Source organism: Phragmites australis, chromosome 4 (assembly GCF_958298935.1).
Source record: "Phragmites australis chromosome 4, lpPhrAust1.1, whole genome shotgun sequence".
In the NCBI taxonomy this organism is placed as follows: domain Eukaryota; kingdom Viridiplantae; phylum Streptophyta; class Magnoliopsida; order Poales; family Poaceae; genus Phragmites; species Phragmites australis.
In genome coordinates this window covers 11,798,007-11,814,082 of record NC_084924.1, presented here as the reverse complement: position 1 = coordinate 11,814,082, position 16,076 = coordinate 11,798,007, and the positions used below count along the sequence as shown (strand labels likewise).

At 49.2% G+C, this 16,076-nt stretch overlaps 1 protein-coding gene across 1 annotated transcript in view; it reads left to right on the top strand.

Moving 5' to 3' along the window:
- LOC133915713 (putative callose synthase 6) overlaps positions 1–15,142 on the top strand; it is a 63,567-nt gene extending 48,425 nt beyond the window's left edge. The window contains exons 37-42 of the mRNA XM_062358980.1: positions 11,276–11,388; positions 11,463–11,692; positions 12,430–13,230; positions 13,336–13,386; positions 13,470–13,655; positions 14,157–15,142. Of these exons, the coding sequence (XP_062214964.1) occupies positions 11,276–11,388; positions 11,463–11,692; positions 12,430–13,230; positions 13,336–13,386; positions 13,470–13,655; positions 14,157–14,399 (1,624 nt within the window). The 3' untranslated portion in view covers positions 14,400–15,142. The remainder of the gene's footprint in view (positions 1–11,275; positions 11,389–11,462; positions 11,693–12,429; positions 13,231–13,335; positions 13,387–13,469; positions 13,656–14,156) is intronic.
- Positions 15,143–16,076: the final 934 nt, after the last annotated feature.

The window sequence follows — 16,076 nt, the reverse complement described above, 5'->3', positions numbered from 1 at the left end:
TACCAGCGCCCACGGGCTGCACACGTCTTGCTAGCATACTTGGCTATACAGGAGCCCCACAAGCCACAAGAGCCGCACAGCATGCATGCAAGCCCATTGAGACCACGCTCCCAAACCAGCCACCAAGCAGCCTTGCCTGCTGCACGTGGCAAGACCTGGACCGTCTCCCACACAACAAGCCAAGCACAGAGTCCGGACCGGACACGCTTCATGCCCCGTCCCGCGATTCCTCCAGTGCAGCACTCCAACTTGGGCCCCACCAACCGATCCGAAACCGATGCCCGATCCCGAAACAGACACCAACGCCGCCAACCAAGTACGACTCCTGAATAGCAGCCGGTCACACAAACGTAACTGAGTTGAACTCTCGCATTCCAGTTCAACTCGCAGCGCAACCGCCTAGATGCCGCTGAATCGAGTCCGAGTTGCCGAATCACCCACACCATCAACTCCCCTGTCGATCTCCACCTCCGCATGAGTCATGCCTGGCCTCACGAGCCGCACCACGCAGCTACACTGCGCTCAAGCCGCACACCCGCGACATAGCACCGGCCTTCGGATCTCATCAGCTTCTACATCTTGACAGGCTCTGATACTAATTGTTGGCTTTTTCAGCAGGATCGAACAAACACGAAGAACACAAACACACAAAATAACAACGAGATTTTTCTCAACACACGCTACTACTTTATTTCTCACGCACGCACACTTTATGATTCACAGACACGACTCTTTTTTTTTACACGACACCTCTCTCTTCTCCGAGGCACATTATAGGGTGCCCCCCTCCCTTCATTATATAAGGGCTAAATACTAGACTCCTAATCCTACTCCGATGCAATCCTATTCCTACTAGAACTCTAATTCTACTCCAACTCTCTACTTTGACATGGACTCTCCTACATGCCAAAACTAAACCTACCGTAAAACAAGATTAATTTACAACAGTTCCTTCTTTCAAATGAAAATATATTCAAATTGGCCATTAGGTTCACTTTTTAATTTTTAATTTGTTTTTGGCCAAACCATGGCCATGGGGCCGGAAGTGTTTTGAACTCATTTTCAGCTCTATCTGATAAATCATTCTAAAGAAAATGACATACGTTTACATACTTAAAAAAAATTATACATTGGCAAAATAGGTTGTAGGACACTACAGATGCCTGTCATTTACTAATGTATACCATAAATGAATGCTACGACTGATTTTGTATTACTTTTGAGTCACATAACGACAATTGTATTTCTTTTTCCTTTTCGTTTCCAACAGAGAAATATGTGCAAATTATCCCATTTTCTTCTTCTTGGAAGAAAATGCCGTGAGACCTCCTCAATTTCTAACCCTGATCGGACCCTTTCAATCTCATGTTATTGGCCCTGGCCTAGAGCAATCGTGCCACCACCGTGAGTCCTAGTTGACTAAGCAGTGAATACTAAAGTTCCGTCTAGATCTCACGTAATCCCTCAGCAGTGCCTCCTCCCTGTCAAAACAAAAAAGAACAAGTCCATTTCACCCCCTAAAATTTTTATGGAGTCTTCCCTGATCGATCAATACCAGTCAATTTATCCTCTTGCCGATTCAAAACCAGTTTTTATCACATGCGACAGTGGTTTTGACACAATGGCATCCATGTCAGCATCCACATCATCACCTCCCTCTTCATCCACTGATATAAAATAACAATGAGCCCACATATTAGCACTTCCTTCCTCCAACTTCCTCCTCACTCCCCCAATTTCATGGATGAGCCAGCTGGGCTGCGGATAAAGGTGTCAGGAATGGACTCGTGCTACCTGGAGGATGCTCCTTCGGAGCCCATGGTGGAGTGGACGACGAAGGTGGAGTGTGGGTCATCCTCGGTGACATGGGGGCTAGAGCACAACAAATCCAGTAATGGGTATTGGGATAAGGCCAAGATAGAGGCTAGGGCGCCACACTTGATGACGTTGTCATTGAAGGATGCACCACTGAAATCCTTAGGGAGGTGCAGAATGAGTGGGGGCCATCAGAGATGATGACATCATTCGTCATCTTGTTGGGACCGTGTGCCTAGCACAGGTGTCTGCGATGCAGTGCAGATCTCCATCTTGAAGGAAGACTTTCTGGACTTCTACATGCTTCCATTGGAGGGATACGAGGTGGTCCTAGGCATGCAGTCTTTGGGAGGACCTCCTGTTGGGGAGGTCACCCATGAGGGTTCCCGACGTCCCTTCGCTTCGTTCTTCAGAGTTCAAAGGCAGCGGGGCTCTGAGCCCAGGGACCCAAGAGGCAAGAGTTAAAGAGGGGATGTTGGTGCTATGGCTCACCGTCCTACCAAGGCCTCCGGAGAATCTCCGGAGACCTCGAGCCCCCTAACGTACTAGGGTGGCTCTCGAAGCCCCTTCGGAGACCCCGAGCTCCGAGTCATCTCGAAGGATGGATCCATAGGGCCCTTAAGCTTCGGAGGCCGCGGGCTTCTGGAGCCCTAAGAAGGCATGTGACCCCCGTAGCCAAGGACTGGTAGAGAGGGGGGCTACCTGCTACCTGTAATCTATTATAAAGTGACCAGCATTTAATGCTAGAGTTGTTGGAAGTCGACTGCTTGTATTTGACGGCCCCATCGCTGTAGCAGATGGACATGTTGAGCAATGTGGCCTCATGCCGCCACGATCTCTACTGAGGGGGGTGACATTATCAAAGTAGTTGATGTCGTCCATGGGGATCAAGCATTCAGAGAGAAAAGATGCCACCAAAGAAGAAGACCGCTAGGGTGGCGGCCCAAGCAGTTGGATCTGCGGCAACGCCTGTGCGAAAATCCACACTCAAGCCGCGACAAAATGCATGCTATGCTAACGTCGATGTCCCTGAGGCCACCATCGACCCAGTCATGACTCTCACCGTGGCCGGTTCGGACGCTTTTCAGTAGCAGCACAATGAGAACCTCACTGCACCCCCAAGGGGCCGCGACTGAGGCCGTGGCCGCTCATACCACCACGGTCACCCGGCAGGCACACGTGGTGGCCCTTCAAGCCCAGCTGGAGGAGCTGCAGACAGCCCTACGGACCGTGCAGTAGGCACCGGCCGGAGCTGGGACTGCTCTAGTTAGTGTTATGGCATGGGATCCAGGGGCTAGCGAGGACACTGTCACCGCTCCCCATCGTCACCAAGCACCACCTCTGCTCAGCTCTTGGGAGCTCGAGCCTCATTCCCATCGATGCGAGGCTCCATTCCTAAACTCTGTCTCACCCCTAGAGGCGGACCTGTAGGTTGTGGCCTTCCCTGGTGGGTTTTGAGCCCCTAAACTTCCTAGGTTCAAGGGCGATTCGGACTCGAACGAGTTCGTCCACTTGTACGCCCTGGCCATCGAGGCCAATGGGGGTGGACTGGCTGCCATGGCCAAATGCTTTCCCCTTGCCTTAGACGGGGTGGCCCTTCACTGGTTTTTGGGCGCTGGAGTCGGGGTCCATCTACGCCTGGACCCAGCTTTGGAACACCTTTTGCAATAACTTCTAGGGAACCTTCATCGAACCGGTGACTTTTGTGAGTCTGTTTGCCATTAGGCAGCAGCCGGGAGAGACCCTCTAGGATTACTTTCGGAGGTTCACCCGAATCAAGGCCCAGATCAAGGACATCTCAGAGTAGTCGATCATCGATGCAACGACCCAAGATCTGGCCTCTGAGCCCCTCTTTGATCGACTGCACCAGTGCTCAGTGTACATGATGGATTCCCTCATATGCAAGTTTGAGGAGTATGGACGTGCAGAGGAGGAGCGACTCTATCGCCTTGCACCCCTCAGCCGGTTCCTTGCCAAGTCCACAGAGCATAACCTTTTTATTCTTCGAAACGCTAAGGGGCTCCGAGCCTTTCCAGTGGATGGAGGTGTGCAAACACGCCTTCAAGGCCCTCAGGGCTCACCTGTACGACCTCAGGACACTTGTGATACCACACCCCAATGAAGACCTCCTCCTGCACTTGTCTACCTACATTGTGAGTGTCGTGCTTGTGCGGGAGGAGGAGACTGATGGCTGCAATGTTCAAAGGGTGGTCTACTACATCTCGAAGGCTCTATTCAGAGCCAAAATGTGTTACACTGAGCTCGAGAAGATGGTGTATGTGCTCTTGATGGCCTCACGCAAGCTTTGACACTACTTCCTCACCCACAGCATCACCGTACTGTCCTCATACCGCTTGGGCAACATGTTTTGCAACCGGGAGGCAATGAGACACGTAGGTAAATGGGCCATGGAACTAGCATCCTTTTCGGTGATGTTTATGGCATGTTAGGCCATCAAATCACAGGTCCTAGCGACTCCCACCTTCGCGGGGCTCCTTGCAACTCCCCTCGAAGGTATGTGGATGATATACACTAATGAAGCCTATGGGTCCACCGGCATGAGGGCCGGGAACATCCTCATCTCCCTGGCTAGGCAACAGGCTGCGTTCGCCACTTGCCTCAAGTTTAAGACAACCAACAACATCGCTGAAGCCATCCTCTTAGGGATCTGAAAGGCCTGAGCAGTGGGATTTGCCAGACTCATCATGAAAATAGACTCTCAGGTCATCACTGAGCACATTGACAAGATCTTCCAAGCTCGGCATCCGAACCTGGCGAAGTACCTCCCGGTCATCCAGAAGGCTAAGGGGTCCTTCCGTGGCATTACAGTGTGGAGCATACCGTGCACAGATAACCAAGAAGTTGATGCCTTGGCCAAAGCTACCATTGGGAGCAGGGACCTTCCACCAGGGGCCTTCTTTGAAGTCCTCTATGAGCCAACTGGCGGGCAACTCCGGTGAGGCTGCCTCCACTGTCCTCCCCATCAATTTCCCGGACTGGAGGACCCCCTCGTCTCCTTCATAAACAGAACGGAGGAGCCTGATGATCCTATTGAACAATGTCACGTGGAGCAACGTGCCAGGGGCTACCTCCTGGTGAGCAGAGCCCTCTACAAGACTGGAGTATGCGCCCCTCTGCTCCGCTACGTCTCCAAGCAGCAGGGGTCCAACCTCCTCCAAATATTCATGAAGGACTTTGCGGCAGCCACCTAGCACCTCGTGCCCTTAAAGGCAAAGTACACCTAGGGCTGTACCGGACAACGATTATGTCCGATGCAGAGGAACACGTCCGCACCTATAAAGGATGATAGTGGATGGGGTGACGAAGCCACCGACCTCTGACTCCATTATAGCCAATCGCTCATGTGTGGCCTTTGGTGCGTTGGGGAATGGACTGGATCAGATCATTCCCTCAGGCCAAGGGGAACCTCTAGTATGTGGTGGTGGCCTTGGAGTACTTCTCTAAGTGAATTGAAGCAGAGCCCCTCATGGTGATCATGTCCAGGAATGTCCAGTGATTCTTTTGGAAAAACATCATATGTTGCTTCAACGTCCCTCCCCAACTCACCACCGACAACGGGACGTAGTTCGATTCTGACCCATTGTTGGAGTTCTACACCGAGCTCGGCATCGAGCTTTGCTTCACTGCAGTTCATCACCCATAGTCCAATGGGCTATCGAGCATGCCAATGGCAGCATCCTCTCTGACCCCAACCAGCACCTGTCGGCCTTGCCAAAAGCCTATGGGTGGAAGAGCTTCCGAAGGTGCTATGGTCCCTCCTCACGACAGTCACATGCCCCACCGAATTTACTCCCTTCCACCTCATGTTTGGTGATGAGGCTATGACTCCAACCGAAGTCAAGGGATGCTCCCTTTTGGTCCAGCTTCTAGGGAGCCCCAAAGAAAGAGAACTCTCCCTCAACCCTTGCTGAAGGCACAAGCTCTATGTCATCCAGAACCTCGACCGCTACATTGTTGAAACCAAGGGTTGGTACAATCCTATGGTCACGCCGCGAACCTTCCACCCCAGTGACCTCATCCTTTCGGTGTGCCTTGGCTCCAGGAACGCTACAGATCAAATGGGAAGTCACTTAACTGGTACTCACATCCAACAGACCTGGCTCCTTTGCTTGGTTGATACAAAGAGGACCCATATCGAGCACACCTGGCATGCAAAGGCACTTCGTAAATATCATGTGTAAAGTTTCCCCCTCCTCGTAGTGTAGGAAGAGAGCTGGTGTATATAAGAAACAATGTACCCTCACTAAGGCCTTGGCAATCTTTTGTAATATATGGATGTAAAACATCATCCAAGTGTGCCCTATCTAACTCGATCCTGAAGGCCATTGGCCTCCAACCATAGCTTTACACCTCGAAAGTCATAGGCCTCGGTCACATCGAGCAACGATCCGTCCACATCTCGAAGGCCATAGGCCTCAGTTGTGTCGAGTAATGATTCCTCCGAACCTCGAAGGCCATAGACCTCGACCGTGTCGAGCAACAATCCCTCCACTTTTCTCATCGAAAAATGATCGCTCTGCACCTCGAAGGCCATAAGCCTTGGTTGCATCGAGCAACGATCCCTTCGCACCTTGAAGTCCACAGGCCTCGATCGCGTTCGGTCCCATATCCCCGTATGATGAGAGTAGCATGCTACGATCGTATCGAGTCCCAGCGCCAAGGGCCATGGGCCTCAGACCAAAGAATTCAAAGTACAATTCCTAGCATGTTGCTTCTTAGCCAATTCAACTCCCCTCCATCCCTACGGAGTCAGAGCCAACCTCTGAAGTAGAAGCAGAGGGGTCGTCCAACTCCTCTGGAAAAAAATGAGGAAGTGCTCCTATTGTGAGAGGGGTAATGAAGGCCCGAACAATCAAGGCACGCTGGACCCAGCTCTGGAGGTAGCAGCCCAGGTGCTTAGAAAGTTTTCTCTTGCATCACGTCCCCTCTAAAAGGGTTAGCCATGTGACACATGTGTCCCAGCACAACGCACAAATAAAGGAATGGAATAAAAAAGGGACACATCTCTATAAAGTTGGCAAACAAGTCAATATAAGATAATATACATATAGCGGAGGGCCAAGTAAACACATTAGGTATTCGATCCTCCATAGGGAAATAAGAGAGAACAAAAAAATGATGAAGCCTACTCAGAGCTACAACTCAGAAGGCTGGTCATGTGAGACATCACCTGCATGTGGAAGTTGCTCCTACGATGTGGTATTTGGAAGGGAGGCAGCATCGGCCGATGGAGCCGGCTTTTGCACAGGTGGCTTAGATGAAGGGACATCTTGTCCAGGTGGCAGTCCGTGGGAGGAAACCTCCAGGCGTGTGGCTTGATCCTTCGTGAGGGAATCCGAGCGGGAAGCTCCTCGAGCACTCGACTTCTTGCGATCCGCCATGAAGCATAGAGTCGTTGCATGCCATGCTTCACCTATATCCCATAGTGGAAGCCATCCAAGGCTGCGTGGATTTTCGCTAGAGGTGCCTTTGGACGGAGGTCCTTAGCCACGAAGTCTGGGGCTGACTGCTCCAAAGCTGTGAGCTGGCTGCACCCCGCATGGTGCAGCAGCGTCAGCTGAAGCACTAGGGTCATGTGTACACTGGAATTGGTGAAGGCTTTGGCGACACTGGCCATCACCCCCACAGCGGATCAGAGCCTATGGAGTGCCGGTTCCAATGTCTCTGGTCCAGAGGGAAATGAGGGACCCTTGGCCTTGAGGCCACCCAAAGCCTTCTTAATGGCACAGGATGCCTCCGTCGCGTGCTTGGCCAACTGTTGGCGCTCTATGCATCGTGCATCCTCCGCTTCCTAGGTCCCCTCCCCCCACTCTTGTTGGTCCAATGGCAACACGATCTGGAGATCCTAGGCCTCGCCCTCCGTGGCAATGTGGCCTGCAATGGCCTTTTCAATGGCTGCCTCCACAACCCGACGGGCTTTAGTAACCTCTTGGGTCGTAGCATCTGCAACAAGTTGGGCTTCGGTAGCTTCCCAGGCCATAGCCTTCGCACGTTCCTGGCACGTCGTCTCTCCCTACAACCTGTCCTCTATAGACTCCGCTCACTTCTCGGCTTCCTCTAGGGCACGACGGAACCCTGCCGCCTCATCATGGGTCGAGTCATGTGCCGTCATGAGGTCCCAACACTACAAGTAGCCTAGAGCCTTCGCTAGGAGCAGTTGCTGCAAAGCACAATAGAGAAGGGATAAGGTTGGCTACCTAAGGGTCAAAAATGCTACATATAAGCACGTACCTGCTAGGCTGCAGCCTCAAGGCATGATGCCACCTCCTTCAGAGGCCTCTAAGTTAGGGATAGCCCGATCTCCGTGCTCTTGAGGAAAGACGAGGGGAGGCAAAGGCGCTCGACACCTCGGGACGGAGCACGAAGTCATCGGGGGTCAAGGCCTTGAAGCTCAAGCCCTGCTCTAAGGGTGCCAATGCGGTCGCCATGGAGGGTACAACACTTACGATCCTAGCCGAGAGAGCCAAGTTACGACCTGGTGAGACACCCCGCTACGGCAAAGCTGTCACCCCTAGAGCAGCATCCTTCGGTTCCGCCTGAGGGACCACTGGGTCCTCTAGGGGAGCCAAGACCTATGGGGTAGAGGCCGACACTAGACTAGCATCAGTGCCTCCTTTGTAAATAAGAAAAACACAGAGGTCAGAATCCTTCAGTGGAAGCTTGGCAGGGAAGTATGGGAGACAGTTCCTCACCTATGCTGATGGTCATAGTGGCAATAGGGCCCGTGATGTCCTCGTCATCGAAGAGGTTGACGATGCCCCAAGCCGCAAATTCATCAAGGGAGGCCTCGTATTCCCCTCTACCTTGGCCTTGGTCGGCTGAGTCAGGGATGGCTGGAGAGTTTTCGAAGCCACTATCTTCGGCCTAAACCTCCTCCTCAACCTCACCCCTCACAGTCCGAGAGCCTGTCACAAGCCTCTGGTGCTTTTCCCCATCCAACTGCCTCAGAGGACTTCGCTGCTGAAGTAGCACACAAAGCCACAGGAGGAGGTGGGGGACGAGTCCGAATCAGGACTGCGGGGATCGTGGATGCCACAATGCTGGAGGCCCAGCTCCCTCGCTTTCAGATGGCCTTAGGCTCCACCTGATCTGGCCATGCCAGAGCTGTCATCCCTAGGCGAGAACAAGTGTGGTTGCGCTGGCCCCAGCTCTCAACTAGCCCCCCGCACTGGTCCCGCTCCACAATGGAAGGTTGGTCGAGGAATTTCTCCACGATCTCAATAGCTTGATCTAGCGTAAGGCAAGCCTCTAAAAGCAAAAGGTGTCTCACATCTATGGATTCGATGCTAGATAAAGGGGAGGACTCACCAGAATAAACGATGGGCTTGGTGTACATGCTTGGCTCACCTTACTCACCTTGCTTGAAGGCATGGTCCCAATCAGCTCAGAGGGGTCAAACTCGTAGCATGGTGAACTCCTCCACGAGGTCATGCATGTTCATCCTTCGGGCCACCCTCCGGAGCAGTGACACCCTCAAAGCTAGCTGGGCCCCTGGAATATTGGCCATCGGGGTCCGAACATAATTAATGTCCTAGTTGGTGGAACAAGGGGGGGGGGGCAGAGCCCATGTCATAGTAAAACCATCCCTTCAGCCACCTGGTGTACCACCGATCATTGATGGCCTTCGCTAGAAATGCATCCTGGTACTTTTGACGGAGCTAAAAGTTCACACTGCCAAAACTGAGGGCCTTCATCTCCCATCCCTCCATCCTGGTCTTTAGTCAGTAGCTGGCTTCATGGATGGCGGCGAAGAGCTTCGCTCGTCCCTCGTAGCCCTCTGCCTGCATGGCCCATTCGAAGATGGCCAGGCGGGCGATGACATTGGCTGAGAGCTTGGGGAGCTCTAGGTAGAAGTGGCGAAGCACCCCTTCAAGGAGCAGCACTGCCAAGAAGCTGAGGCCCATGTCAAAGAAGGCCTTGAAGACCATTGTCTCGTGGCCTCGGGGTGCTGGGACAGCCTTCGCTCATGGGGCACGGGCGATGAAGTCGGAAGGGATCTTACCCTCCTTGAACATCCAATCGAGCTCGGCCTCGGTGATGGTAGATTCCCCTAGCGTACTGGTCTGTAAGGGGTACTTCTTGTTGGCTCGATGGAGCACCACGCCCAACGGTAGCTCGGGCAACGGCACAAGAGCCACTATCATCCTGGATTCTGCCTGCATATGTGCATCAGAGGCGGTGGCGGAAGCAGAATCCATAGGACAGGCGACGATAGATGAGATTGCTGGCGCTACTGTGGGACCCACGAGAGTCACATGGCCCCTCGCTGGGGAACCGGCTCTGCCACGGGTGCCTGAGTGAGTCATGGGGGATGCTAGGTGGAGGCGAGGAAAGCTCATTGGCAATAGAAGTTTGGAGCACCAAGTTTGGCGGGCCCAAGGTCATGGGACCCATGGAAATTCTGATTAAAACTATGTAAAACTTCTGTCAAAACATAGCCTTCATGGATCTTGTTGTGTTAAGCATATTTTTTCAGCAACATGTTTCAAATGGATCGCAAATCAGATTTACGGTTCATGAGAAATCACAATTTAAATATTGAAATCAACGAAGATTCCTTGCGGACAGATTTGTTTGATGTGCGGGATGGATAGCAACGTGGCACATGCTAGATGACTTTTTTTCATTGTTTTTGCATTGAGGGGTGCGAAAAGTAGCTAGAGCTTGAGCACATAAGGAAGCTGGCTCGGTCCAGTGGCCAGTGCTGCGCGTTGGGTCATTCTGCCTACATGCGCAGAATAGACTTTCTATAGGTATGCTCAATGTAGTTTACTACTGTGCACACTCTAGTTATGGTCATAAAAATAATTCAGTTGTGATCCATAAAATAGAGGAGTTACGACTTGTAGTAATTAAAAAAAAAATCTTGTGTCGCAATTGTGTTATGAATGAACACAATTGTTATCGAATGTCTTGCCCGATGCTTTGCAACCTAAAGAAAATTTAACACTAATTATTGTATAACCTAAAAATGCAATTCCATTTGAAATATTAAGTCGGAGAAGAAAAAAAAATGATCCTAACTCATTACCTTCTCTGATCATAATATGTACTTTTTGACATGTCATTGTAACTCGACTATTTGTGCGATCACAACTGACCTTTTTCTGAGCTGTAACCACGGGGGTGGGGGTGTAGAGGTGACTGATCTTGAGTTCAAGTCCTAGTTAGCGCAATTTAAATAAAAAATTGAGCTCACTTCTATTCCACATCTTAGGTGTGAGGCTGCTTACACGCGAGGGTTGTGTTCAATGACAAGTGAAGTGCACGTTTTTCCTTGTTAGCTTAGTCTTTTGGGTGAGCCCGTTGATGTATAGAACTGGATATTTTGGTCTTTCCATGTTTGTATGGAAAGTTCACATTTCTTGCCATCATGTTATTGATCATTTATGGTGATAAGGCTTTGTATCTCATAATTCACTGTTCCAATTTAATACAGGGTTCGGTTCCATTATGGTCATCCAGATATTTTTGATAGGCTCTTCCATATTACTAGAGGTGGCATAAGTAAAGCTTCAAAGACTATAAATTTAAGTGAAGATATCTTTTCAGGTACATGCATCTCGTAGAGACAACATGCAGTCATCTCTTATCTGATAGGCACTTACAGAGTTTAATGTTCTTAGGTTTTAATTCGACAATGAGGGGAGGAAATGTTACACATCACGAATACATACAAGTTGGTATGGGGCGTGATGTGGGAATGAATCAAATTTCTAACTTTGAAGCTAAGGTGGCCAATGGCAATGGTGAACAAACATTGAGTCGCGACATCTATCGGCTGGGACGCAGATTTGACTTTTATAGAATGTTATCTTTCTACTTTACTACAGTTGGCTTTTATTTCAGTAGCATGGTAAGAAACTAAACAATGTTTAAGCTATTTATTTCTTTCTGATTGGAACAGTAGGGGTACTGCACAGGTCTATGAAAATTTAAGAAAACAAAAGGACCCTTTTTTTTTTGTAAAACTAGAAGGAAACAAAGAAAGATGTACTGCTTCCAGTCAGAAAATAGTGACGTTTTGCTGTTTTGGGCTGTGTTCAGTCAAACTATTGAAAAATTGGTTATCCTTTGAATATTGAGTTTGAATATTTTAAAAATACATGAGTAGATTTGTCTTGAAAAGATAGATTCACAATATCATAATTTTGATATGTTCTATAAATATATTACCTTTGAAATTAAGGGTCAAACTTAGAGCAACACTTTTTTTGAACTGGAGGAAGTATTATAAGAGTCATCCCTGCAACTGGGAAACTGCATCCACCACAGGTGTGGCTAATTAATTCTTTGCCATTTATTTCTCGATGCACCAAGATTTGAATAGTCCATCATATGGAAAATTGTTTTTAATTTTTATATGATGGACTATCCAAATCTTGAGTTGGTATCAATAAAGGTTGTTTTTCCACCTGAGTAGTATTAAACTACCCAGTCTGCCGCTGGGGTTCAAACCCGTGAAAGAGAAAGGCAGTTACCATAGTGGTAACACATGCTTAGCACTATGACTGAGTTTAACCATGGTGTCTACATGTTGTGTGGACTTCCTGCATATTTTGCAATGCTGACATCCATAGTTCTTTCTTTCAGGTTACTGTACTTACTGTCTATGTATTTTTGTATGGGCGGCTATACCTAGTTATGAGTGGTCTGGAAAGGTCTATTCTACTGGATCCACGTATTCAGCAGAACATCAAGCCTCTTGAAAACGCCCTAGCTTCACAGTCTTTTTTCCAACTTGGTTTGCTGCTTGTCCTCCCTATGATCATGGAAGTGGGCTTAGAGAAGGGGTTCCGCACAGCCTTAGGAGAGTTTGTAATCATGCAGCTTCAGTTGGCCTCAGTGTTCTTCACATTCCAGCTTGGCACCAAAACCCACTACTATGGGAGAACAATACTCCATGGTGGCGCTAAATACAGACCTACTGGCCGTGGATTTGTTGTTTACCACGCCAAGTTTGCTGACAATTACCGCATGTATTCCCGGAGCCATTTCGTTAAAGGACTCGAACTGTTGATACTTCTGGTTGTATACCTAGTCTATGGAAGTTCCTATCACAGCTCCAACTTGTACCTATTTGTCACCTTCTCCATATGGTTCCTGGTTGGTTCTTGGCTCTTTGCACCATTTATCTTCAATCCATCAGGTTTTGAGTGGCAGAAGACGGTTGATGACTGGACAGATTGGAGGAAGTGGATGGATAACCGAGGGGGTATCGGCATGTCTGTGGATCAAAGCTGGGAGGCATGGTGGATAAATGAGCAGGAGCATCTCAGAAAAACTAGTGTCCGCGCCCTTCTGTTGGAAATAATCCTTTCACTTCGTTTCTTGATCTATCAGTATGGCATTGTGTACCATCTGAACATAGCACGCCGCAGCAGAAGCATTCTGGTACATTATCGACACATGATCTGCTTTTTTTTTTTTTTGGTAGTCAGCACATTTGCAGGATATCTAATGCAATGCCCCGTTAACCCCTTTCCTTTCAACATCTAGGTATATGCATTGTCATGGCTGGTTATGCTCATTGTTATAGTAGTTCTGAAGGTAAGACTGCGATCTTTCATTTGGTCAAGGTACATCATATTCTTAAATAATCTTACCAGTTGAATGTTACTCCTTCCAACTAGACGGTTTCAATAGGACGGCAGAAATTTGGGACGGACCTGCAGCTTATGTTCCGCATCCTCAAGGGCCTTCTCTTCCTTGGTTTTGTCTGCGTGATAGCTGTCCTATTTCTTGTCGGTAACCTCACAATTACTGATGTCTTCGCTAGTATTCTGGGATTCTTGCCTACTGGATGGTGTATTCTTCTGGTAAGCATTCTCCATTTATGTATGTGTTTGTCTTTGAGACATTGCTTCATTTTTAGATAAAGAAATAGAAATTATTCTAGTCTCTGCACAAGGTTATGCACGCAACCATTCATTATTACAGAGCTTGACATAAAACCCGGCATTCCGGGTAAATTATGGAAAAACAAAAACATCATCAACAAAGTCCGATAGTAGTCAAGCACAAAATCCATTACTAAACAGCCAGCCATATCGAGAGTAGATTTTCATCATGGTTGTCTCCAATCTTCGACATTGCTTCATATGTGCATGAAAACTTCAGTAATAATTATATAAAAAAACTGTGAAGAGAATCATAAGCATGCAGTTTATTGAGAAGCACATTGATCGGAAGCACCTCTGGCAGTCAAATCGCTTCGAAGATTTCCAGGATTTTTCTTCTAGCAATTTTCCCTTTTTGACTGGCTGAGCGCATCCGCTTCAACATGTACATATTGGTTTTTTATGCTTTCCTGCTCGCAGATCGGACAAGCATGCTCGCCATTGTTTAAGAAGATAGGACTGTGGGACTCCATAATGGAGCTCGGGAGGCAGTACGAGAACATAATGGGTCTAGTCCTCTTCCTGCCCATAGGCTTCCTGTCGTGGTTTCCCTTCGTCTCCGAGTTCCAGACGCGGCTGCTGTTCAACCAAGCCTTCAGCCGGGGCCTCCAGATCTCAAGGATCCTCGCTGGTCAGAAGGAGGATTTCAGGGACTCCGAGTGACAGGTTTCATCTATCCTATAGACTCGCCCAACTCCCAAGTTCTCTTCCTATCATGATCGATTGTTGGCGTAAGTACTGCACTGAGGTTTACTAGTTTCTGGGCGCACAACTAGTAGATGGTATATCAGTATATGTTTTGCCCCTTCATGGATTGCCTTTTGTACAATGTATCTAGTAAGAAATTTAGCACCTACTAGTAAATGGGTAAGTGGGATTCAAAAGGCATATCTTTCTTGTGAAGTTATTTGGATAAAAGCCACTCAAGGCTAATGGTGTGTGTTTACTATATGAGATAATCCACATCATCTCCTTAGACATTTGAATTACTTCTGTAGAAAACGTAATTCTAAAAACATGCATGTTTTAGATGGATGCTTTTCTATTCAAAGATGTTCAGCATTATCTTTTCTTTTTTCTTTTTTTGCGGGGAAGATGTTCAGCATTGTCGATACTGCAAAATTCGCTAGTCTAAAACAAAACAAAACCTTGATGGGCTGACTATATTTTGAAGTCGATGATGGCTAGTACCTCTAAGTGTTGCGCTCAACATTTGCGTTTGTTTGCTCTTGGTCATTTGGAATGTGAGAATTTTTTACAAGTTCTTATGGGAATTGAACTTGTGAAATTTTTTAGGAAAAAATTCAATTCCCTTGTACGACGGTATTTTACCACGTATATGTGCAATCCCCCGATATACATATACACATATACAGAAAGAAAAAAGAGGGGGAAAAGAAAAAGGAAAAAAAGAGAAGAGAGACGGCCGACCTTTTGCTTCGGTTGGCCCAGCTCCTTTTTCCCACCGCACCGGCCCAGCCGTGCAGCCTCTTATCCCTCGTGTGCACCATATCACCCTAGGGCACCCGGGCCACTGTGTTTCTTCCTCTTATCCCTCGTATGCACCGCCGCCCCCTCTAGCGTCGCGCTAGCCCACGCTCCCGTGCCGCACCGCCACGCGTGCGCCTGGCCGAGCCGTCTCTCTCTCTCTCTCTCTCTCTCTCTCTCTCTCTCTCTCTCTCTCTCTCCCCCCGCTCTCTCCTCTCCCCTTCCCCCTTTCCTCTGCTCCATGGGCCTAGCACTCAAGCACGTGCCACCACCGCGCCAGAGCCACGCCACCCCACATGCCCGAGCTGCGCCGCCCCCGAGCTGCTCGCCCTACCTTATCTCCTCATTGTGCTTATCCTCATCCCCAACCGAATCAATCCGAACCCTTCGCGTGGGAGCCCCCCGCCACCGCTATATAACTGGAAAGGGGGTGCCCGTGGAGGGGGGATCAGGGCGAGAATAGAGAGAGGAGAGAAGAGAGAGAGAGAGGAGAGCTCTCCCTCTTTTTCAATCCACTCTTTGCCGTCATGTTTTTTCTTTGCCTGAGGGCTATGGCTGTCGTTCTCGCTGGTAGGTCTCCGCAATAGCTGCCTCCTTCCCTTCCTTCTTGTTGCTACAGAGGTGGCCGGCTGTCGCTTCAGCTCCATGTCCGTGCATGTGGTTTGGCCAGCCGGCACTTTGGTGTTGTGTTTGTGCCGTGTGCATGGTGATGCCAACCGGCGTTCATGCTGCGTCCGTGCGTGTGTTGGACTGTGCCGAGGTGTTCGTAATTGAACCCGACCAGCCATTCTTGTGGTTCTGTGGTCTGACCGGCCATCGCGCCGCGTCCGTGGGATGATGTTGTGCTATGAT